Genomic DNA, 26,087 nt, shown 5'->3' with positions numbered 1-26,087 from the left:
CTGTTTCTTCATTTATTTTCTCTTTCGAGATTAGGGTTTTTCTTTCTCACTATTAGGGTTTTTTTCTTTTACAGAAAGACGAAAAAATGCAGCATCCTCAACAACCACCACAACCAATGCAGACCATGATGCCCCCATTCCCCACCGCCAACATCACAACAGAGCAAATTCAAAAGGTATATATAGTCTCTCTATTTCTTCTTTTATGCTGTGTTCTTTTAGTTTCCTTTCCTCACTTTTCCGTAGAAAGTCCCCTTTTTTCCGTGGAAAACTCCAAAAGCCGTGTTTCTTTAGTTTCCGCGGAAACTTTTATAACTTACGTGGAAATTTATAAAAAATTACGTGGAAAAGGGCTTTCCGCGATTTCACGGAAAGCCCTTTCCCCACCTCATACATCGGAAACCTCTATATTTCCCCGACTTTACCCGGACTCTCTCTCTCTCTCTCTCAAGACCACTGTCGACGTCTCTCTATCGCAAGACCTCCGTCCGGTAAGTCTCCTCTCTCTCTCTCTCTCTCTCTCTCTCTCTCTCTCTCCACCCATCTCTCTCTCTCTCCACCCATCTCTCTCTCTCTGTCTCTATCTCTATCTCTATCTTTCTCTGAATTTTTTTGCTGGATATAGGGTTTCGGATAAGGGGTTTGAGGGTAGGGATTCGGATTTACTAGTTAAGGTTTCGATTTTTATCTTTTTTTTTTCCATTATATTTTGTTATTTAGGGTTTCCGATTTTGGATTTCGGGTTTATGGTTTATGCATTTAGTTTAGGGTTTACAGATTTGGGTTAGGGTTTATGATTTATATGGATTTAGGGTTCCAGAAATAAGGTTTGTAGATCTTCTGTTACGGTATTTTTTCGTATTTGGGTATTTGGGTACATCTGTTACAAATTTTTTTATGTATTTTTTTTTGCAAATCAACAAGTTTTGTTACAATATTTTTGGTATTTGTTCCTCATTTTTTCATATTTTGGGTAGATCTAGGGTTGGTATTTGTTCCTCATTTCTTTGTATTTGGTACAATATTTTGGGTATTTGTTCGTACCTGTTCGTATTATTTTTTTGCAAATCAACATGTTTTGTTTGGTATTTATTCTCTTGTGCTGGATATTTATTTTGCTTGGTATTTATTCTCTTGTGCTGGGAAATAGGGTTTAAGGGTTATGATTAGGGTTTAGGGGTTTAGTGGTTTATGGTAATGAGATTCACATTTCTGATTTTTTTAACACAGAATTTGGGTTTAATGTATTAGTTACTCAGAATTCTATATGTTAGCTGGTCACAGTTTCTGTTTAACAGGTTTCTATTGAGTTTCCGTGCAACGAAACGCATATATCTTTAGTTTTTGTGAAGTTTCTGTGAGCTTTCTGTCAGGTTTTTGTGCAACGAAACGCTCATATGACAGGTTTTCTGTCAGGTTTCTTTTCCTTCCCTTTCCTTTCTGCCATGTCAGATTCCTTCCCTTCCCTTCCATTCCCTTTACTTTCCTTTCCTTCCCTTTCCCGACGAGAGAACAGAGCATTAGGGTTTTAATGAATTAATGGTAGATTATATTGGTCTAGAGGTTTTCATATTAGTTGTTAGATCTTCACTTTGATCATGTTCATGGATGTATTGTTTTTGTGTGTGGGCGCTGAAAGTATGAAAATACAGAGAAAACTGAGTATAGAGAAATTTCATAGGTGGTTTAACGGCCTATAACTCAAAAATATATATCTAAAATAAGTTCCTAATCTGCCAATATAATTTTCCAACGGTCAGATCTTTCTAGATCTGATCTAATACATTCTAACAAGCGGGGAAGTGGGGGGGGATTGCGAGTTATTTCAAATGGATTTGTTAGTTTGCTGTTCACAATGGTTTTATAGTCTTCTTGGGTTGATATTGCAACACCATTCTTCGGAAAATCTCCAATCAGGGCTCTAATCTCATTGTTTCTTTTCTTTTCTTTTTTAATGGCTAGATTGTATGCTACTTTGCTCGATTGTATCATTTGGGTTCAGTGCTTTGTTTATTGCAATGCATTTTAGTGAAGTAATTTGTATTTTTGCGGTAATAATTTCATAGGAATTGAACCACTTTCGTACTGTACTGTGTTTCATAAATTTGAATACTAGTTGAGCCAGCATGAGAATATACTCCCTATATTTTAGCGAGCATGTGAATAGTAATACACTCTGGTTGATTAAGTCAGCATGAGAATACACTCCCTAGACTAAAGGGAGCCCTTGCAAAATTCAAGTGAAAGGGCTCCCCCATTTGCTGGACGTCACCATCGATCATTAATAAGGACTGCAAAGTCAAAGAGGATGGTGGCGTTCAACAGATGGGGGAGCCCTTCAGTCTAGCATTCCTCTCAATGCTTATATGTGGGCGTGGGTTACATTGTGTAGTTTGCAGTGTATGGCACAATTACTTCTTCTACACTTTTTAAAGTCCACTACATGTATAAGGAAGTGAAAAATGATTATGATACTTCTATCTTTCATGGTTGCTTGTCTAGTTTGGTTCTGATGATCAGATGCATCTCCTTAAGACCATTGCATGGAATGTATAGCATTAATTTTATGTAATGTACACCATTGAAATGTACACCATTGAAATAAAATTAATGCTATACATTCCATGTAATGGTCTTAAGGAGATGCATCTGATCATCAGAACCAAACTAGACAAGCAACCATGAAAGATAGAAGTATCATAATCATTTTTCACTTCCTCATACATGTAGTGGACTTTAAAAAGTGTAGAAGAAGTAATTGTGCCATACACTGCAAACTACACAATGTAACCCACGCCCACATATAAGCATTGAGAGGAATACTAGACTGAAGGGCTCCCTCATTGTTGAACGTCACCATCCTCTTTGACTTTGCAGTCGTTATTAATGATGGATGGTGACGTCGTCAAATGGGGGAGCCCTTTCACTTGAATTTTGCAAGGGCTCCCTTTAGTCTAGGGAGTGTATTCTCATGCTGGCTTAATCAACCAGAGTGTATTACTATTCACATGCTCGCTAAAATATAGGGAGTATATTCTCATGCTGGCTCAACTAGTATTCAAATTTATGAAACACAGTAAAGTACGAAAGTGGTTCAATTCCTATGAAATTATTACCGCAAAAATACAAATTACTTCACTAAAATGCATTGCCATAAACAAAGCACTGAACCCAAATGATACAATTGAGCAAAGTAGCATACAATCTAGCCATTAAAAAAGAAAAGAAAAGAAACAATGAGAATAGAGCCCTGATTGGAGATTTTCCGAAGAATGGTGTTGCAATATCAACCCAAGAAGACTATAAAACCATTGTGAACAGCAAACTAACAAATCCATTTGAAATAACTCGCAATCCCCCCCACTTCCCCGCTTGTTAGAATGTATTAGATCAGATCTAGAAAGATCTGACCGTTGGAAAATTATATTGGCAGATTAGGAACTTATTTTAGTTATATATTTTTGAGTTATAGGCAGTTAAACCACCTATGAAATTTCTCTATACTCGGTTTTCTCTGTATTTTCATACTTTCAGCGCCCACACACAAAAACAATACATCCATGAACATGATCAAAGTGAAGATCTAACAACTAATATAAAAACCTCTAGACCAATATAATCTACCATTAATTCATTAAAACCCTAAAAGAAGAAATAGAGAGAGTATATATACCTTTTGAATTTGCTCTGTTGTGATGTTGGCGGTGGGGAATGAGGGCATCATGGTCTGCATTGGTTGTGGTGGTTGTTGAGGATGCTGCATTTTTTCGTCTTTCTGTAAAAGAAAAAAACCCTAATATTGAGAAAGAAAAACCCTAATCTTGAGAGAGAAAAGAAATGAAGAAACAATGAAATAAAACGAACCACAGTTTGTTTCCCCTTGCGCGATGGCGCTAAAGAGTGAGAGAGACGCTTCAAATGTTTGGCGAGAACGAGTCTCTCGTGTTTGGGGCTTTTATAAGCGGGGCTTCGTGCCACAAGAAAATGGTTTTATAGATCTAATCGCCACCGTTCCTCTATAGAGAGGTTTACCTAATATGTAGTACCTCTCTAGATCGAAGGGCTAGGATCATCCTATGGAAATGAAATTTTGGGTACAATCTATTTATGTTGTGTCTTATCGAATGAACGGTTTGGATCATTATATAAAAGTAATGGAAATTGTTTTATTTAGGGAAATGATTTATGCGCTTTAATGTTTGGATAAACATGCGCTCTCATGTTTGTCGTGTAGTATTTAAAGGGCTGTTATGCACTCCCATTTTTTGTCGTGTAGTATTTAAAGGGCTGTCAGAGCTTCAATGTTTGGATAAACACACGCTCCCATGTTTATTGTGTAGTATTTAAAGGGCTGTCATGCACTCCTATTTTTATCGTGTAGTATTTATAGGGCTGTCAAAGATGGCTCATGTTGCTTCTGCGTGGAGGGGGAGATTGTTGGGGTTCCACGCAGAAGCAATATTCCCACATCGGACATGTGAAGTGGATGGGGATGGGTTAGAAAGGAATGGGCACCCTCCCTCTAACAACTAGCTTTTAGGGGTGAGTTCTACCCTGTTAGATTCCCTACAGAGCCCTTTAAAGGGCTACACGACAAACATGGGAGCACATGTTTATCAAGACATTGGAGCGCTGAAATCATTTCCCTTTATTTATTGTATATAGGTAATTTGGTCGTATCCCTTACCATGTAGATTAGTGGTATAAGTAGTCAATAGGGAGGAGACAAACTTTTGTAATGTTTGATCTACCAAGGATTTACTTGGTAGAATAGTGATAAGTAGTGTTTGGTTGCCAATCTCGTATAAGTAATGGGAAGGGGTGTCATTATCGGTATATAAAAAGAGAAGAGAGAGAAAAAGAAAAATTCTACTTGAAGAATTTTACCATTTCAGAGAAATGAGGCACAGAGGGTATGTGATGCTAAATTGGCAAACAAACACCAAAAAATGCATTATTTTGCTAGGGGACTGCTTAAGGCTACCATGTTGGCATCCAAACAGAGCCATGCGTTTCAGAGAGAGAGAGAGAGAGAGAGAGAGAGAGAATACCTTCTCTGTTATTCTCTCAACAGTTCCACGTCTCTTCTCATTTTCTCATTTTTCTCAAACCCTAGACTCAAAATTTTTGTTTTCCGTGTTTGATCATCATATGGTGAATATTGTCTCATGTGTGACATGTGAACTACCCGTTGATGGTGTTTTGAGTTGTTTGGGTCTTGTCCCTATTCACAGGGTATACCCGATTATTTGTAAAAAATTTAAGGAGACTATTAATGGAGCTAAACATTTATATTTTATGTAGTGCCCCATTTTTGTGAGACAATTCTTTCTTGGTGTTTGGAGTGTGCGTGTGAGAGGGAGAGGGAATCAAAGAAAGAGATTGCTAGTGTCCATTGTAATCTTTGGGATGAACAAGTACACTGGAATTATAGGGCATGCTTGGCTACATGAATTTTCTTTTCATGATAAATCGTGGTCTCCAAGGGGAGATGAGGGTGAATTGGGTAAAAATCAGGAAGCTAGTGTCTCCAAGTGATGAGAAGTGGCTAAAAATAAGGAAACTAAAAACTCTATTCAAAGTAGGATCGACTTTTTCCTAATTTTTAGCCACTTCTCAGGCTCATCTCAATCGTGCCCTCTCAGATCCCTCTCCTTCTCTCACTATCCTATCCCTCTCTCACCACTTAAGAGACACCAATTTATCATGAAAAGAAATTCCTAGCTGTCGAACATGGCCGCAGTAGATAAGAACTGCAAAGTCTTGTCCACTTTGAAATTGTGCATACTTAACCAAACTAGTTTTGACTTATACAAATAAGTTATATTTAATTGACCAAAAATACCGTGTATGTAATTGACGAGAATGCATTTGTATCATCTACATGTTTTCTTTCATATATGATGCGCTTACGCACATATATACGTATATGTATACATATGCAAGCATATATACATATATATATATATATATATATATATATATATATATATATATATATATGAACCAAACTGCCACTTTTATTCAAACGATCTGAAATTTAAACACAGCAATGTTCAAATAATATTAGGGAACTTTGGTGGTTGATGTGACATGTCGATATTCTCCAAGGGCCCATATCGGAAAAACGTTTCTGTATGCAGCATAATTAGACATGTTTTTCTAGTTGAATACTCCCATTATTTCCTGTGATAAATCATGAAAAAAACAATTAGTAAGTCCAACAGAAATAGATTGGAGTTTTTCTTATACTGATATGTACTGTAAATTGATGCCAGAGACTTCAAATGCTTATAGGTATGACGATTGTTTTTGGAAAAGTTAGGGAAGAAAAACTATTGCCAATATTCCTACTTTTTTAACATATGGAAAAGATAACTTGACCCGATCCTATTCAATTTTTACTTAGAGGGGCCTTCAATTTATGATAATACCCCTCTAGATTAAGTATAATCATCGTATTATTTCCTGCTAAAACATGGAAAAAAAAGTTTTTCAAAGAAAAATTTTCCATCAAAAATGTTTTTCTTGCAATCCAAGCAGGCTAGGAAATGGTCTGATAGAAGACAATTACCTGTTGCGGAAAATCACCATTTTCCATTTGTGAGTTAATCATGAACCTTGCTGCACGATGCAGAGGTGTTGGGTCCCTCTCAGCCTAATACCACAAAGAAAAAGTTCAGAAATTAATACCTCATAGAGGAGAACTTAAATTCAAATAACAGATTAGAGTAATGTGGATTCAATACATTGTCATGAAGTAGAAGAGTAAGAAATTTAAAAAGAAAAAACAACCAGTAGGCTGTTGTCTAATTGCTTCAAAAAGCAACCTGGATAAATATTATCCTATTATGCTGTACAAAAGAGAAAATACATATGTAATTTGACACGACCTAGAGGAAGAGGAGACCAACTCGGAGAAGGCTTTTAAACCTTAACATCATTAAACCGAACATCGTCCCAAGTGTGTCAAATAGAAGATTGAAAAATCACAAAAATTAGAAAGATAGATGGCCTAGTGAACTATGGTAGAAAGTATCTGCTGGTAAATAGAGTGAACTCTCTTAGAAGCGGCCTCGAAGACAAAAATAGGAGTGCATGACAGCCCTTTAAAAACTACACAACAAACATGGGAGCGCATGTTTATCCAAACATTGAAGCTCTGACAGCCCTTTAAATACTACACGACAAAAATGGGAGCGCATGACAACCCTTTAAATACTACATGACAAACAGGAGAGCGCATGTTTATCCAAACATTAAAGCACATAAATCATTTCCCTAAATTAAACAATTTCCATTACTTTTATATGATGATCCAAACCGTTCATTCGATAGGACTCAGCATAAATAGATTGTGCCCAAAATGTCATTTCCACAGGATGATTTTAGCCCTCCGATCTAGAGAGGTACTACATATTTGGTAAATCTCTCTAGAGAGGAACGATAGAGATTTGATCTAAATAAAACCCTTTTCTTGTGGAGCGAAGCCCCGCTTTTAAAAGCCACCAAACACGAGAGACTCGTTCTCGCCAAACATTTGAAGCGTCTCTCTCACTCTTTAGCGCTATCGCGCCAAGGGAAACAAACCGTGGTTCGTTTTATTTCACTGTTTCTTCATTTTTTTTCTCTCTCAAGATTAGGGTTTTCTCTTTCTCAAGATTAGGGTTTTCTCGTTCTCAAGATTAGGGTTTTTTTTCTTTTACAGAAAGACGAAAAAATGCAGCATTCTCAACAGCCACCACAACCAATGCTGACCATGATGCCCCCATTCCCCACCGCCAACATCACAACAGAGCAAATTCAAAAGGTATATATACTCTCTCTATTTCTTCTTTTAGGGTTTTAATGGATTAATGGTAGATTATATTGGTCTAGAGGTTTTTATATTAGTTGTTAGATCTTCACTTTGATCATGTTCATGGATGTATTGTTTTTGTGTGGGTGCTGAAAGTATGAAAATACAGAGAAAACCCAATATTGAGAAATTTCAGACGTGGTTTAACTGCCTATAACTCAAAAATATATAACTAAAATAAGTTCCTAATCTGCCAATATAATTTTTCAACGGTTAGATCTTTCTAGATCTGATCTAATACATTCTAACAAGCGGGGAAGTGGGGGGGATTGTGGATTTTTTCAAATGGATTTGTTGGTTTGCTGTTCACAATGATTTTATAGTCTTCTTGGGTTGATATTGCAACACCATTCTTTGGGAAATCTCCGATCAGGGCTCTATTCTCATTGTTTCTTTGTTCTTTTTAATGGCTAGATTGTATGCTACTTTGCTCGATTGTATCATTTGGGTTCAGTGCTTTGTTAATTGCAATGCATTTTAGTGAAGTATTTTGTATTTTTGCGGTAATAATTTCATGGGAATTGAGCCACTTTCGTACTTTACTGTGTTTCATAAATTTGAATACTGGTTGAGCCAGCATGAGAATATACTCCCTATATTTTAGCGAGCATGTGAATAGTAATACACTCTGGTTGGTTAAGCCAGCATGGGAATACACTCCCTAGACTGAAGGGAGCCCTTGCAAAATTCAAGTGAAAGGGCTCCCCCATTTGCTGGACGTCACCATCCATCATTAATAATGACTGCAAAATCAAAGAGGATGGTGACGTTCAGCAAATGGGGGAGCCCTTCAGTCTAGCATTCCTCTCAATGCTTATATGTGGGCGTGGGTTACATTGTGTAGTTTGCAGTGTATGGCACAATTACTTCTTCTACACTTTTTAAAGTTCACTACATGTATAAGGAAGTGAAAAATGATTATGATACTTCTATCTTTCATGGTTGATTGTCTAGTTTGGTTCTGATGATCAGATGCATCTCCTTAAGACCATTACATGGAATGTATAGCATTAATTTCATTTTAAAGGTGTGTGCCACACAAGTTCTGTAGAAATACTTTTCCATATCAGTGGATAGGAATGACCTAATGTTGTAAATGATTGCCATGGTTGTTTGTTTATTGGGAAGTATTTAAGAGATACACATTTCCTATTATGGGCTAGGGATATGGGAGATAATCTGTATGCTTGTGTAACATATAGTGATTCAATACTATGGGACTAGATATTTCTCATGAGCTATTTATGTGATTTTTTGACTTTGTTTAAGCTCTATGCTTCATTAAGACTCTTCTATTAGGGGAATGATTACCCCCCCCCCCCCCCCCGAATCGGATAAAATCCCCCCCTTTTAACGGTTTATGTGAGAATGGTTCACTGCAAGAGGATAAATTCACCCCCTTTAACCTTTTTCTTTGCCTTTAAAAGTTAACGAGAATAACGTTAGGGTGGGGGGGGCGGGGGATATCATTCACCTTGTTTTATTGCGTCTTCTTATCTTTGTTATGGTTTCATTGATTTGAGTTAGTTTTATGTAGTTATACCTTGAAGCCTTGACTATTTTCACGAAAGGGTGTTGATAAAGCACCCTTTTTCTACCCATGACACCCCGCCTCCCCCCCCCCCCGAACGACACACACACAGTGGTTTTATGACTATTATCTTTAGTTGTTACACCACTTGAAGGGGGCGTTCATGGCTATGTCACAACTCACAAATATTGTTCTCGGGAATGTCTCGGCAAGGGAAAATCTCGGGGCATATTATTTTTATTTTTATTTTTTTGGGTTTATATCGGAAAAAAATGAGAAAAATAAAATTATTTAAAAAATATATAAATATATAAAATTTAATAAAAAATATAAAATAAAAATGTCGGGAAAATATCGTGATATTATCGCGATCTTTTATGATGAAAATGAAAATATTGCTGTATTTTTCGTGATTTTGTCGTTCTATCAAAATGTCGCGATAAAAACGCGATATTTTAAAAATATCGGAGATATTTGTGACATAGATTCATGGTAAATTAACAGGTGTATTTATCTTTTTCCTCTCACGATTTCGCCTTTCTACTTTACCTATTTGCATTGAGAGTAATAAATCTATGGCCCTAAGTGCAACATTGTCTTATTTTTTATGCAGTTTCTTGACGAAAACAAGAAGTTGATTCTGGCAATTTTGGATAACCAAAACCTTGGAAAGCTAGCTGAGTGTGCCCAGTAAGTGATTTATTAATTTGAGTCATTTACTTTGCTTGACTTCATAAGTCATATGGTCAAGTGCCACTTCAACTTTTATTTGACTCGTTATCATCTTAAGCTACATTAATATTCGCTTGAAGTGTGCCTGTAATTTTCAATTGTTGAAGTATGCCACTTGTTTCTACAACTAATGTGTTGTGTCATCTGTATAATCTTACTACTACTGTTAAAGTGTTGGGTCTTCAAGGTATGCTCTCTACGTGTTCTATACCCATTGGTGAACTTGAGCAATTTATGATCAATTCAAACCTTCTTTCTTATGGTATATTTTGCTTTTTGTTGAGTTCTTCATGCACCGTTCTATCTCAAGGAGTGAGTTATTTTATGTTTCTTTTTTATGAGTGATAGATAATTTATGAAGGAAAGATAGTGAAAAACCCCACGACTGAGATGGTCAATACAAAGAGAGAAAGAGCAAAGAAACGAAACATAATATATAAAAAAATAGACCCTCAAGGAGGGAGAAAATAAAAAAATCACCAAACTATCGTGCTCTTGCCTGACTCCAGAGAAACTGATCCATAGAAAGTCAGAGTAACCTTGGCCAAACTGTCGTCCTAATTCTCTGAGGAGTGGATACTGGATACCATGCAACCTATATTTTTGAGAGTTAGATCTTTGTCCTGTCATAACTTCATAACATTGTAGGAAAACTTTAAGCTTCAGCACCTTATCTTCTTATGCCTCTATGAACACGAGAGTATATTCAGCTAGCTAGAGATGAGATACCTACCAACCCATGAGACCCAATCCTTTTTTTTTTTTTGAAAATGGTAGCCAAATATATTAAAAGAAATGACTGAGATGGTCAAGATACAAAGCAAAAGAAAGAAAAAGGAAAATGAGAGAAGATACAACAAAAAAGAATTAAGGGGGAAGAGCATAAAAAAGAGATAAAGCCTCCTTAGATACTCCATCTCTTGCGAGGCGATCGGTCACTTGGTTAGCGGATCGGCAAACATGAGACCCAATCTTGAAGTCATCAATGAGACCACACCTTCTCTCTTTATCAATCATTCTGTTAAGGGTTTCAACGGCAATCAAAATTAAAAAGAGGAGAGCTGATCTCTCTACTTCAGACCTCAAGTGGATTTAAAATATCCCTTGAGAGATCCATTAACTGAGATAGAGAACCAAGGTGAATATAAACCTCCTAACCTTGGCTAGCCACATCTCCCCCAAACCCATCCTCCACAATAGGTTGTCCAGGCAATCCCACTCCACCCCCTCATAGGCCTTTTCCACATCCAATTTGTAAACTACTCATTTTCCATGCTTGAAGTAATAGTCCACCAACTCATTCGTTATCGGGGCACTCTTAAGAATTTGCCTATCCTGAATAAAAGCTGATTGGTTACTGAATAACTTTTGGTAAGGCCTTTTATCAATTGATCCACCAGAACTTTAGCCAAAACTTTATATAAGCATCCTACCAAATTGATCAGACAGGAGTTTGATGTTGACTGCTCCTTGAACTTTGGGAGTGCTGGCAATAAAAGTAGCACATGTGCTTTTGGCCAATACCAAGCCCTCATAAAAGGCCTTAAAGAAGCTAAAAACGCCGTTTTCATCGAATCCCAACAACATTGGAAGAAGGCAAGGCAAAAAACCATCCGGACTTGGGGCATGGTCTCGACTCAAAGCAAAGAGGCCAGTCCTATTCTTCTCTACATCAAAGGGCCTCTCTAAAGAATCTCGATCCGAATTGCACAGGGGTTGATAGGAAGTCTTGGCTGCTAAACTGGCTGCAGGAGATAAAAATGGCGGAAGAAGATGGTTTAACAAGTGTTGAGGAAGTGACTGAGAGGGTGTCCTTGAAGAGGAATACTACCGTTTTGTGAGGCAGGAAGAAATTCATTGGAAACAGTAATCTAAGTCTAGATGGCTCAAGGAGGGGGATAAAAATACAGCTTACTTACATAGAATATTTGGTGCGAGAATAAGAGGGAATCAGATTAGCGTAGGGGTGTAAACGAGCCGAGCCGAGCTTGGCCAGGCTCGGCTCGGCTTGTTAAGCTCAAAAGCTCGGCTCGGGCTCGGTCAGGCTCAGCCAGGCTCGCGAGCCTTACCGAGCTCGGGTTATATTAAGTTCACACCCCCATCTTCCCTGGACAGCCCTATCTAGTGTAATTTGACTACTTTTTTTACACTATGGGGGGTGGTCCAAGTAACAAATGGGGTTCCAAAAATAAAGTGACATATTTTGCCTCCTCCTTTCACTCCCTGGATAACCCTTTTAGTGTATATATTAATATATAATATATATATATATATATATATATATATATATATATATTTAAATATATTAAATTCTTAACGAGCCAAGCCTGGCCTAAATCGGGCTCGGCTCGTTAAGGATTCGAGCCGAGCTCGAGTGAGCTTCCGAGCCCGAGCCAAAATTGACACCCTTAGATTAGCGCCTTGCAAACTGAAGGAACCCTATGTGTTGATAAGGATGTAATTGGTTTAACGAGTGTTGAGGAAGTGGCTGAGAGGGTGTCCTTGAAGAGGAGTACTACCGTTTTGTGAGGCAGGAAGAAATTCATTGGAAACAATAATCTAAGTCTAGATGGCTCAAGGAGGGGGATAAAAATATCGGGCTCGGCTCGTTAAGGATTCGAGCCGAGCTCGAGTGAGCTTCCGAGCCCGAGCCAAAATTGACACCCTTAGATTAGCGCCTTGCAAACTGAAGGAACCCTATGTGTTGATAAGGATGTAATTGGTTTAACGAGTGTTGAGGAAGTGGCTGAGAGGGTGTCCTTGAAGAGGAGTACTACCGTTTTGTGAGGCAGGAAGAAATTCATTGGAAACAATAATCTAAGTCTAGATGGCTCAAGGAGGGGGATAAAAATATAGCGTACTTCCATAGAATATTTAGTGCCAGAAGAAGAGGGAATCAGATTAGCGCCTTGCAAACTGAAGGAACTCTATGTGTAGATAAGGATGTAATTGCGAAGGAGATAATGAACTTTTACAAGGCCTTTTACTCAGCTGAGGGTGGAGATCATCCCTACCATTCACAAAAAAGGGGTGGAGATCATCTTTGACACGATTGATGAGTCAGATCGAGAATTCTTAGAGAAGTCTTTGAAGAAGAGGAGATTAGGATCTTTGACACGATTGACGAGTCAGATTGCGGCAGATGAATCAGTTCATCACCTTTTCATATACTGCAAAGTCGCAAGGGAGGTTTGGAGCAAAATCCTGTTTGGATTCCGCATTGCTTGGGTGTTTCCAGCCACCCTTGAGGATCTTTGCCTTAGTTGGGCCATGAGGGATGGAAGGGCAGAGGCCTTTGGTGTCCCTTCAAGTCAAGAATTGGGGTCTCACAATCACTAACCAATATGCTTTTCTCTCATGCCTTTCTTCGTTCATGGTTCGATATTCTGGTGTCCTAGGCGTAGAGGAACCACACCAATCCATCCCGAACTTGGTGAAGAAAAAAGGAAAGATTTTGTAGGATATATCTTTCCTAGCTACTATATAGATATTATGGAAAGAGCGTAATGATAGAGTATTTAAAGGTTTTTCAAAGGGGTCTCATTTCTTGTATTATAAAGTAATTGCTCTGGCTATTTCTTGGTTAAAAACCCTTCCAAGCTTATGGTTCAGGTGGCGGGAGGTGTGTCGCAGTATGGAGGTGAAGCCAAAAGTTGCACAGGTGTGGGAGCCTTCGGATCCGGGATGTTTGAACTTTAATTTTGATGGGTCTAGTTTGGGGAACCCTGGCCTCGCTGGAGTGGGGTGTGTGCTAAGAAATGATAGTGGGGAGGTGATCTGGGCTTTTGCCGGTCCCATTGGAGTAGCGGATGCTAATGAAGCAGATGTCAGGGCGGCGCATCAAGTCTTAAAGTTGCTATATAAAAATAGCCTTGATAACATGGTGGTTGTCTGGTCGAAGGGGATTCCATGAATGTGATCAGATGGCTCAAAGGCCTTCATCCATATCCATGGAGATTTGCTAGATTTTTTGACGAGATTCAAGATTGCTTGGGTTCCTCATCTATTGTCTTCAGGCATGTGCGGCGTTCCGCGAATGGGGTAGCCGACGGGTTTGCTAAGGAAGGGGTAGAGAAGGAAAATTTGTAGTATTTTGATTTTTTACCACCTTGATTTTCTCCTTTTATTTCTTGCTGTTGTTTCTCCTTTATTCTTTCTTCGCATCTGACCATCTCAGTCTATTTTAATCATATGATCTGCCTTTCCAAAAAAAAGAAAAAGCTCGACTTTGGGATCCGCTGGTAGTCTGCTACATTAAGATGCTGGACAAAAGTAAAAGGGTTTGGATATGGAGCTCTACTGGGGTCTTTAGCCTCACGTCCTACCACCACGTCGTTCTAAGGGTTTGGATATGGAGCTCTACTGGGGTCTTTAGCCTCACGTCCTACCACCACGTCGTTCTAAGCCCTTTTTCCTTGCAATTGGCTTGGTTGTGTAGCATTCCCGCTCCACCAGGAGCCTGTGTGTTTGGGTTGAATGCCTTTCAAGATAGGACTTTGACGGTTGCCCATCTGCATAGCCGGAAGATGCTTAATATTGATCACTGCGTTCTGTGAGTGGATGTAGGGGAGTCAGTGGATCACATCCTTCTTCACTGCACATTAGCCAGAGATGTATGACTTTTTCGCATCCTAGATTCCTAGGGAGATTCGGGATATCATGGGTTTTGCCTTCCCGGCTTGCCGAATTCTTGGCTTTTTAGTCTTTCACCCCTTGGCGGAAGAAGGAGAGGATTTTGTCGAGAGTGGTGCTGCTGGCCACCCTCTAGGAAGGAATAAAATTATCGTGTTTTTAGAAGTTTGGTTAAAAGCTCATACGATCTACAACAATGTCATCTCTCACAATTTCCTCGGTGAATGATCTTCCATGATTCAGGTTCACTTCGAGTTTCGATTGGTATAAATCTTTTATTGGTATAAAAGAAAGGTTACAGTTTAATATTTCAAAAAAGAAGAAGAAAGGTTACAGTTTAGTGCGGAGGCTCATCCAATGATTGTTCAGTCTTGGGAGCCGCCACTGGCAGCCAGGACAGTCCGGTTGAAACTTAACTTCGATGGATCTAGTTTGGGCAACCAGGACCGTCCGGAATTGGGGGTGTTCTTAGAGCTGCCTTTGGTTCGGTTCGTTGGGCTTTTGCTAGTCCTATAGGCACCGTAGATTCTAATGAGGCGGAGGTTCGTGTGGCTCTCTAAGGAATTAGATATGCGGCGTCGGAGAATCTGGATATGTTGAGTGGAAGGGGAGATTCTCTTACTTGATCCGATGGTTGAGGGGTTCTCATGTATATTCTTGGCGTTTTTCTCCTTTTTTGAGGAAATTCAAGATATTGTTGGGTCTTCGTCGGCTTGCTATCTTCTTGTTTGAAGGTCTGTTAATGGGGTAGCGGATAATTTAGCCTGGCGTGGGGTAACAGTGGAGTCTTTGGAGCAATATGATTTCCTCCCACCTTGATTCTTTGTTTTGTTGTCCGATGCTTTTTTTTTTCCTCCCTTGTATCTTGCGTTTTTTTTCCGTTTCATTGTCTTTGACCATCTCGGCCTTTATTAATGATTTTTTTGCCCATTCAAAAAAAGAAGAAAGGTTACAGTTGTTTTCTAAAAAAAGGAAGTCAGAAATGAATTGATGTAAGAAAGATTACAATTGGTAATTTGGGGCTTGGTGGAGTAGGCAGTGTTCTCTGGATGAGAGGAGCTTAACTTGGTGGGCTTTCTCCGGCCCTATTGGGATCACAGATTCCAATGAGATGGAATTGAGGGCGAATTTATAAGGTATCAATATATCTCTGAGATCAGAGACTTGGACAGGCAGATTGTGGAGGGAGATTCACTTAAATGTCATCAGGTGGATGGATGGGAGCCATCCTCACCCTCGGAGATTTCTGCATATGATTGAAGAGATTTAGGACAGAGTGGTGGGATTCCTAGTTTGCTTCCAACATGTTAGGAGATCCACTAACAGTGATGCGGATAGGTTAGTCCGCGTGGGAGTTAGCAGGGCGTCGTTGGAGATTTTCAATTTCCTTCCCTCTTGAGGGCATCGATCCTTTGCTGTAGTTCCCTTTACTTGTGCTCTCTCTTTGTATATACCATCTTGACAGTGTGGTTCTCCCCTACAGGAGATCCACTATCAGCTAAGCCACCTTCTTTGAGATTGTTTATCTCTTGAATTCGAGATAGCAACCAAGCCTTTCTTTCTACCTCTTCATTGATTCTCCGATTCCACTCCTTGAGCTTGCTTTTCACATAACAAAGCTTTTGGTAGGTCACGACATCAGTCGGTCCTGTTATGATCGCTTCCCTCCACCATCCCTCCTAGTCTCTCCTTTATCTTAGTGACTTCAAGCCAGGCTAGCTCGAAGCGAAAAGGAGTTTGGCGCCATGACTCCAACCTTGGATATAAAAGAAGAGGGCAGTGGTCTTAGATTGTCCGAGACTAAGCATTTTGACATACATCAAGGCGGGGGAGCTCCAAAGAGAACATATAAGAAACTGATCAATCTTGCTCCTGCTGGAATTTCTAGACCAAGTGAACTGGGCTCCACTCAAGGGATGATCGATGAGTTCATTCCTATTTATAAAATTCGAGAAGGCATTATACTAGGGCTCCTTCAATTACTTCTTACTCTCTCCTCAACAAATCAAGTCACATTGAAATTGCCACCAATGCACCACGGGTTCTACCACTTGTTCTTGATTGCATCTAGCTCTTCCCAAAGCAAGCTGTGGTCTGCCACATGATTTGGCCCATAGACACTTGTAAAAGTCTACTTGGATTTGTCAGCGACCTTCACCATTACCGACACAGAGTCTCCCTTCGAACTCCTCAACTAAGCCAAAATCTGCGCTATCCCAAGCGACGTGGATCCCTCTGATTGATCCCACTGCATCCATAGCGACATAATCCCAGCTGGTCCGACCCCCCAACTCTTTGATCACCGATCTGCTCATACTATCTAATCCTGGTTTCTTGAATTCAGAGTAAATCTTGGTTATACTTAGATATCAACTGCTTAACGTGGGCCTTTTTCTCGAGGGTTCCCAACCCTTACATTTCAAACTAGGATCTTCATATCAAAACAAGCTGTCGCTAATCCCCCCCTAAGAGGGCTATTCCCTCCAAATCTTCCTGTGGCCCTGCCTCCTTTTTTGCTCGACGAGACTCCATCGCAGGTGACTGATGATTGAAGATGAACCATTTCCCCGATCATCCTTCTCGAAAACTCGGACATGACTTCCTCTGTTAGGTCTTTGCATCTAACAGTCCCTTAACCGAGCTCCCTGAAGTATCCTCCCCAGATCCTCCTCAACCCAGAAATGGATAGCACTGTACTAGTTTCCAAAATATGGTGCACAAACAGCTCATTCATATCCCTCTCTGACTCACGCAATCAGGTGGGCTTCTTCCTCAGCAGACTTGATAATGGCTAGCTGTTTAGGACCTTTAGGTTCCCCATCGACCGGCTTAATTTCCCCACTTTTCCTTTTGGTCTTCTTTGGGATGCCCAGCCCATCCCAGCCTCTCTCTCAGAACTTGTGTCAAGAGAATGGTTCCCTATTGCCCAACTAGAGTCGTCCAACTAGAGCAAGATCCAGGAAAACAAGGGTCTGGATCATTTGCATCTCCATTGGGGTGTGTTGTTGTGGGGTGGGGGTGGTCACCCTCTGGAAACAAATTAGCATAATTCGAGTAGAGCTTAGAATGCGTACTTGAGATAGAAGCCTCTCTTGATGCTCAAGGGATCAGAGACAAAGCTAAGTGCTTTACTTTCTGAAGAAGAAGACTCCCCTCCCATCTACAATCTGTCAGGTCCTATGTCCATGATCGAAAGCACCTTTGAAAAGACCCTGGGGATATCAATCCTCCCTGAGGCTGCTGTTGATGGGGTTGGAATCTCTCTGGATGGCGCGGCAAAACTACAAGCCTTTGGTGCCTTCCATCTTCATTTGCTAGAGCAGTAGCAGGAACTCGACATCTACCCCTGCTAACTTAAGGAGTGGAACCTCCATCATCTTGAGGGGGCAAAGCAAATAATCTCTCTTGAGCCATCATCAAGGACTATCTCGCGAGATGATTCGTGTTTAACTCAAGGTCACATGCTAACAAGACTGCACAGAAGCATAGGTATTGGATCGTGTATGCTTGTTTTAGCCTAGATAGTGTTGTATGTACATACATGCATGGGTATCCAAGTTGCAGCACATCTAATATACAGAAGTAGTGGTTCTAATGGTTGTTTCAATTGATGGAATCAACAAGAAATTGTAAGCGATGCCAACTTGTGTTAGCATTAATGGGGAGTGTTTATTTTATTGCTAATTTACCTAGTTGGAATAGATGGTTGTGGGCTTTGTATCTTAGGGATGTGCCAGAGTGGGGATCAAGTGGGGAGTGTCGATATTATTACTATATGGGTTTATTGAGATTGCTTATCAGTTGGAGTATGAGGAACTTAGATTATTAGTTTGCTGAAGTAGAGATGTACTTTGATGGGGACGGAGGATGGGTGTCTCATGCACATCAAAGTTCCATTGTATGTTATTGGGATCATGAGTTGTTGGACATCATTATTGGTGCCACTATTTCAAATGTAGAGATTGAGCGTAAAAAAATAGGAAATTGCTTTGGTGAGCACTCTGTAAACATTCCCCCCTTAAGATCACATGCTAAGTTGAGGTGCAAAAGCATTAGTGTTGGGAGCATGAGGCTTAATTGAATTGACATGGTTTTGTATGTCTTTGTCCATTATGTATTAATAGATTTAGCTCATATAATTGTTGCTACTAAATCCCCTCAAGAAAATCATTGGAGCTACCAATTTGAATAACCAATACGGGTTTGTGGTTTTTCCTTTGCCACTAAAATCCTAGCAAGAAAATTATTGTACCTGCCAATTCGAGTAGAACCAATAGAGTGGTATAAGAAATTGAAGTTAGATTATTGGTCCATGGAAGTTATTGATGTACTATGATGGGATGGAGGATGGGTTCCTTAGCCGTATTCTTAATGTTTCATGTTCTCATGATTGTGGTTTGTTAGGCCTATCGACTTGTCCCATTGCAATGGATATAGAGATATGAGTTTGGAAATAAGGAGAGTGTTTAGGTTAGCACGACTTTTGTCTCAACTAAAAATCTGATTCTCGATTTGCTTTTGTGTTAGTATGTGTATATTTAGGTTTTTGCTTTAAAGTTTCCTGGTCCAGGGTATGCCCTTGCCAGCTTCTCTGATACTTAGTAATACAGGATGGGACTCCTTGTCCCCAATGTAACCTTAGTATCAATGAAAATATGTCAACTTTAAAAAAAAAAATAGTATGTGTATATTTAGGCCATGTTTGGCTGCCACGAATTTTTTTTCATGGCATTTAGTTTATCAAGGGGTGAGAGAGGAGTAGGGAGGAGGGCAGGAGTGAGGAGAGGGTGAGAAAAGGCTGAAGAATAAGGTAAAGAAAAACTCCAATCAAAATACAATTTATTTTTTCCCTGCTTTTTAGCCAATTCTTACCCTCTCCCTTAGTCATGTAATCTCAAGTCTCTTCATCTCTCACACTCTCTAGCCCTCTCTCACCCTTTGATAATCTAATATTTCATGAGCAAAAACTTCATGGTTGCCAAACATGGCCTTGGATACACACGTCGTAGTAGAGTTTTGGGAATTCTTTATATGGGAGCAACTCGTATCAAGTGCCCATTGGACCAGCAAACATGCAAGCTGTAGCAATTCCTGCCCATACAAATTGCTTGGGAGCAATTTGGGTTTGTGGACAACTGGCAGCATCAAGACTGCGCTACAACTACGGTGGATCTGGGCTTCTCGGATAGAATACAGGCCCACTTGGCCGTCCAATAGTGAGGCCAAACGAAGGGGACTGGGTCCTGATAATGGACGTGAACCAACCCACCTCCAGCCCACTGTTCTTCGGTTCACCCTTCCAAACAGAGCCTGCTGAAAGAAGGGAATCTTTGCCGGACTTAATCTTCTTTTCATCAAGCTGTACAACCACTACGACCCAAACTAAACATTCAGATTTATCCTCTCCTACGCAGAATACACAGCTGATGGACGCTTCTGCAGAGCTCTTTCTTGTGCTTAGAAATGAAGTTAAAGGCCCCCTCCATCTGGTGACCAACTCCTAATAGCAGAGAGGGACTCCTTTATGCGTTCATCTCGTAATTCCAACTCCTCGACTCAAGTGACGGCATTCTCCTTGGCCATGGCTCCAACCAAAATTACAACAGTAGAAGGCGGCGGGCGTTTTCAGCAAAAGCAGTGGAAGACCTTATCGTCCCGCCTATCCCTTTTCTTCCGGAGGATACTCACTGGGAGACAACACAAGAAATGAGACAAACATCTCAGCAGATCCCAACCAGGCCAGCCACAGTTGACCAGAGACGGGAGAGTGGTCTAATATCAAGAGCTCCCCTTGCTAACAAATTAAGCTCACAGGGGACCCCCTCACCAACTAGCCCTGGTACGCCCTCTACATTCTCTGCAAGATATGCTGGTTTGCTATGTTCTTATGGTTCTGTGTGGGAAGGGGTCAAGGCACTAGGGTGGTCAACCGCCACATACACCAACTGGACGAATCTCTAGCTGATCTAAACCCTTGGCAATAGCTGCCCTACGTAGACCAAGCAGAGGAAAGTTGGGAGATTTGTAATGACAGTGGAAGAGGAGGCAGTCTGGGAGGATAGGCAGAGGAAAAGAAGTTACATCAGAGGCTAATCAGTTGGCAATTGTCAAGACGAATGAAGAGGCATTATCATGGCAAGAAGAGAGCCCATGTATTAGTAAAATGATTGTGAATTATGTAGTGGAAACCAGTAGGGTGATGGGCCTGACTTTTCCTTGATTAGAAGATGACTTGAGAATTTTTGATTCGGAGAGCAGAGATGAGAGATTTTCGAATGAGAAATGAAGTATGGACCGTCACAGCTGAGGCCTCCATTAAAACCAGAAGGGAGATGATCTGCCTCCATTCATCAGTCAACTATGAAAGGGCCTCTCCTAGCAAACCAAAAGAGAGAGGTGTAGGCAGAACATGAAGGAATCATACGTCCTGGGATAAATCAATTAAGATAGTTTCTCAATGAAGAAAATCTCCTGGAACGTGAGAGGGCTGGGATCCTCATACAAGGTGCAGGTAAAGGTGTAAAGCAACTATTGTTAAAGTACAAGCTGGATCTCCTCTGTATTCAGGAAACTAAGATGGGTAGCACAAACAGAGCACTCATCAGAGCACTGGGGTGCCGAACAAGTTGGGATTTCATGGTCATTGACACGGTGGGAAGGGCGGGGGGGATCCTAGTCACTTGGTACGGAGCCACTTGTGGTATAGAAGAGGGAGTAAAGGGGAGGAGATCCACAATAACCATGGTTTTTGAAAAAAAAAAAACTCTGATAATTCGAAGTGGATATTCACTGGGGTGTACGGACTTAAACCAGAGGGGAGGGGGGATCCACTCCGTTCTGCTTGCTTAGAGTTATGAGCAAGGTTGGAAATTTTGGTTTCAGAATGCGTTTCAGTATTCACCGAAACCGAAAATTCGAAATTTCGTTCGAAATCTCACGAAATAAAAAAAGTGTTATTTTAAACCGCCTGAAATCTCGGCCGAAATTACCAAAATTTCGGCAATTTTGGATGAAGATATTAAATAACAACTAAATTCCAGATTTTTTGGTAAAATCCGAAATTTCAGGAAAACGAAATTTCGATCGAAATAATTTAACGTTTCGATGTTAATCGATTTCGATTTCGCTATTGACCGATAACGGAAATTTCGGATTTCGTTTGAAATTTAAAACCTTGGTTATGAGCGCTTGGGGTTCCCAAAATGAATGAGGTTGGAAGAGTGGTGGAGAGAATTTAGAGTATCAGTTCCAGCTGTTGTAATCTAAGTCAAAAGCTGAAATATTTGAAAGAAAAGCTTAAAGATTGGAATCCCAAAGAGAAGCCGCTGAAAGAAAACAATGGATACTCAATCTCATCCAGGAGATAAGGGCGAAAGAAATTGGAGTTGCTCCGATGCAAGAGGTTGATGAGATGTGGAATCTTAAAGAACATAACTACATCATCCTTCAAGAAGAAATTTCTTGGCGACAAAGATCTAGAGTGAGATGGCTAAAGGGGGGCAAAAATACAGCTTATTTTCATGGGATAGCAGATAGCTGGTACAAGAAGGGGAAACAGAATTACAGCCTTACAGGTAGGGGATTAACCGATTAACTTAGGTAGGGCAAGGAGACCATAGTGAATGCGATCCTAGATCTCTACAGAGGATTTTATACATTAGAGGGAGGAGGTTGCATTAGACCTGACGGGGTAGAGTCTAACTCTTTGGATGACTCTGATAGAGCACATCTAGAAAAGCCATTCGATGAGGAGGAAGTAAGGATATGACTCTTCTCTCTACTGAGGAGGAAGTAAGGATATGACTGTTCTCTCCACGTCAAAACTGAGTACTGGGACTCGATGGCTTCTGTTTAGCCTTTTTTCAGCATTGCGGTGAGACTGCTGGAAGACAAACTCAGATTCTTTGCGGCCTGGCCTTCTACCAGGGTTTGTCTTTGGAAAGGAGCACTAGCGTGAGTGTTCCTTTTGTGGCTTTGATTCCCAAAAATCTAGATCTCTCTCACGACCCTGGTATGTATGAAATGTGATCCACAAATTGTCCTCCAGCTAAACAAATGGCACAATGATCTATAATAAACATCTTATTTCTAAGATGATCAACTGTAAGGATTTTATCCGTCTGTCTGTTATGGATCTTCTTTAGATTGTTTCACTGATACCAAATTTGAAACAGGGTTCACCCAAAATAACTTGGTTTTTTATTTCCTAGATTACTGCCTTACCGGGCATTTGAATGCCTAGGAATATTTACGGATTCTTTCTATTTATGATGTCTCATTTCAAGTCTGACTATGTAAGACTTGACAATATACCTACTTTTCAGAGAGGATGACTACCTAAGTACCTATTCAACCCAATGTTTTAGGGGATTTGCTCGGCAATTTTATGGCGAGCCATTTTGTAGCTTGGCTTTTGCACTTGAGAACAGCCACACAGGTTGACTTTTTGGCATATTTTGTCTTATTCATTTAATTCATCTGAGGTGGGCTGTTCTATCATGCAAAAGCCAGCCGCGAAATGGCTCCGTGAAATTGCCTAGCAAATCCCATTTTTTAGATTAGTATCTCAACAGTGCACATATATTTTAGGTTTGAACACATAACTGCAGGGAGGTTGTCTCGGACATTGCAGCTACTCCTTAACGGTCGTCACAACATATGGGCATGCATTTTATGAATGGCCTGCTCTTATAAGATAATTATGGAAATGTAATGCGTCTAAATGTAGTGATGCTTCCATCCAATTTAAACTTCAATTCTTTATAAGAATATTTGTTAATGCAATAATGCTATGTTTTCAATATCTGTTTATCAACATTGATGTGACTTGTGGTTGATTCAGTTATCAGGCTAGGCTTCAACAGAATTTGATGTACCTAGCTGCCATTGCTGATGCCCAACCACAAACACCAACTGCTCCTTCTCAGGTTCGTTAGACAACATCTGATGAAATACCCATATCAGCCTTATTTATCTATCAATAAATTATAATATATATTAACCATGATGCTTTCTATTGTCATTCGTTTTCTTTCCAAAAAATCTTTTCCTCTAGAAATTTAGTTTAGCACTATTTTACATAGGGTGGAGCCCACCATTTTAAACCTCACGTTTTTTACGAGGCGAGGCCTACCATTTTACACCTCAGATTTTGATGGAGTAGGGGCCGCCATTTTACCCCTAATGTTATTGTTTTTTTTTTTTTTGGGGGGGGGCACTATTTTATACGTCATATTTTGTTGGGGTCGGGCACAACATTTTACACCCATGCCGTCTGGAATACTACTGTCCATATTTTTTGATTGGTAAGCTGGGATCGAACCTGAGACCCCAAGGTTGAGAAACAAAGCCTTAACCGTTGAGCTACAGGCCCAACCCCAGAAATACTAGTATTCATACAGTTTTGCTTACAGCTATCAACATTGGCAGATGCCTCCACACGCCGTCATGCAACACGGAGGGCATTATATGCAGAACCCACAAATGGCAGCTCAGCAACCCATGTTTCCGCAGAAATTTCCCATGCAATTCAACCCACAACAAATGCATGACCAGCAACAACTGCAACAACAACTTCAGCTACATCACCAACACCAGCAGGCTAACCAAGCTCACTTGGGCATGAGACTTGGACCCAACAGTGGTATACACGCCATGCATTCTGAGGCAACCACTCTCAGCGGGTTGTCTTCGGCTCCTGGCTTAGTTGATTTTTCACACGGCGGTGCTCCCAGCGGTTCTCTGGATGGACGTGGAAGTAAGCAAGATGCAGGGGCCGCAACCTCAGAGGCCGGTTCTGGTGACGGACATGGGAGCTCTGGTGCTGGTGGGAACGTTGATCTTGAACCATCTTACCTGAAAGGATCTGAAGAAGGTGTTAACTGAGATGCCATCGTAAGGATACTTGGCTGTTGATAGGTGTGAGCCCTAAATATTCTTGTGTTGATACTATAGTAGTGACAGAGTTTTCTGTTTATCATCATAGGTAGTGTTGATACTATAGTAGTGACAGTTTTCTGTCTATCATCATAGGTAAACATTGAGAGAACATTGTAGGTTATATCCTCATCTATGCAATTGGGTAAGAAAAAGGGATGCATTTTTTCAGTAGCAGGATTTACTGTACTAGTTGGAAGGACCCTTTGGGTTTTAGAGTAATGAAAGGTAATGCAGTTGTTTCAGTATGCGGAATTTTTGCTTGCCAACCAACATGACTATCTTTAGATCGATATTAAATCTAGATAGGTATTGAGAGCAGTCCCACGTGGAAACCATACATTCTTTTCTTACTTTAGGGAATGTTTGGCAACAATCTAAAGATTTCATGGATTTTTAGAACTGACTGTGTGTCCGAAACTGATTATTGGTCTCAAAATTATGTTTCGGATCCAGCAGTTATGCCTAAATTCAGTCCATTAAAGTTCGGATTCATCGGACCGTCTGGGTCCATTGACAATCTGTTGGGGAACGTAGGAGGGCCGATGAGTGGGCACTTGTAATATTAGTTTAGTGCCATTAATTAGCTTCTCTCTTTAATTTAATCAAGAAACTAACACCAGCTGCAATTTGATTTTAGGTTCCGGTTCAGTTCATTCCTCTGATGCAACACAAATTGGATTGCTCTTTTATTTTTTTCTCTATCACCTTCGACTCTCATTCTTCTTTGCTGGAGATTTGACAGGAAAAATGTTACAATATCATATACATTTCGAAAGTCCAATCTTTCATGTTGCAACAATGATACAAGTATTAAAATATTAAATCAATTACAAATGCCCATCCAGTTACCCAGTTAGACAAAGATAGGTGCTTATCTTTAATTAAAAGAGAGAAAATTTGGCCTAGAGGCTCTCTAGAAATTTAGCACTATAATAATTAAAAAAAACAAAGGCTAACTGGATGGGCACTTGTTGAGTTGAGTTGAGAATAAGTGAAAAAAAACAATATTAAAATGGGACTAAACCATGCCTGATCTCCTTTAACTACCCCAAATTAATTTAATAGATATAAAATAGTAAGAAAGCATTTAAAGGAAAATGATAGCAACACAACACCAGCTTGTGATCCATCTTAATATTGCCACGATCTGGCATGGATTCATATCCTATGGAGACGTCCTAGTTGCTAATGTATAAAAATACCCTTCATATTTTCCTTTGTTTATGTCTTTATGTAGGCCATTTTTTTCATGATAAATTAGTTTCTCAAGTGGTGAGAGGAGGGGTCGGGAGAGTGGGAGAAGGAGAGACTTGAGAGGGCACAAATAAGTAGGCTGAGTAGTGGCAGAAAAACAAGGAAAGAAAAATAATCAAAATCAATCATATTTTGGGTGGA

The 26,087-nt window shown here is 40.0% G+C and overlaps 1 protein-coding gene across 1 annotated transcript; it reads left to right on the top strand.

Annotated features, from left to right (window-relative positions):
* The first annotated feature begins 342 nt into the window (after nucleotides 1-342).
* Nucleotides 343-24,937, top strand: LOC143876361 (GRF1-interacting factor 2-like). Its single transcript, XM_077378075.1, has 5 exons — nucleotides 343-491; nucleotides 7,709-7,810; nucleotides 10,003-10,079; nucleotides 23,596-23,680; nucleotides 24,183-24,937. Exons 2-5 carry the CDS (start codon nucleotides 7,721-7,723, stop codon nucleotides 24,636-24,638), a joined length of 708 nt encoding a protein of 235 aa, XP_077234190.1. The 5' UTR covers nucleotides 343-491; nucleotides 7,709-7,720; the 3' UTR covers nucleotides 24,639-24,937.
* The last annotated feature ends 1,150 nt before the right edge of the window (nucleotides 24,938-26,087 follow it).

Source organism: Tasmannia lanceolata, unplaced genomic scaffold (assembly GCF_043159265.1).
Source record: "Tasmannia lanceolata isolate RefF3 unplaced genomic scaffold, GAP_Taslan_0.1 ptg000002l, whole genome shotgun sequence".
Classification (NCBI taxonomy): Eukaryota; Viridiplantae; Streptophyta; class Magnoliopsida; order Canellales; family Winteraceae; genus Tasmannia; species Tasmannia lanceolata.
Note: the sequence above shows the minus strand (reverse complement) of the source record. Positions and strands in the feature narration are given on the sequence as shown.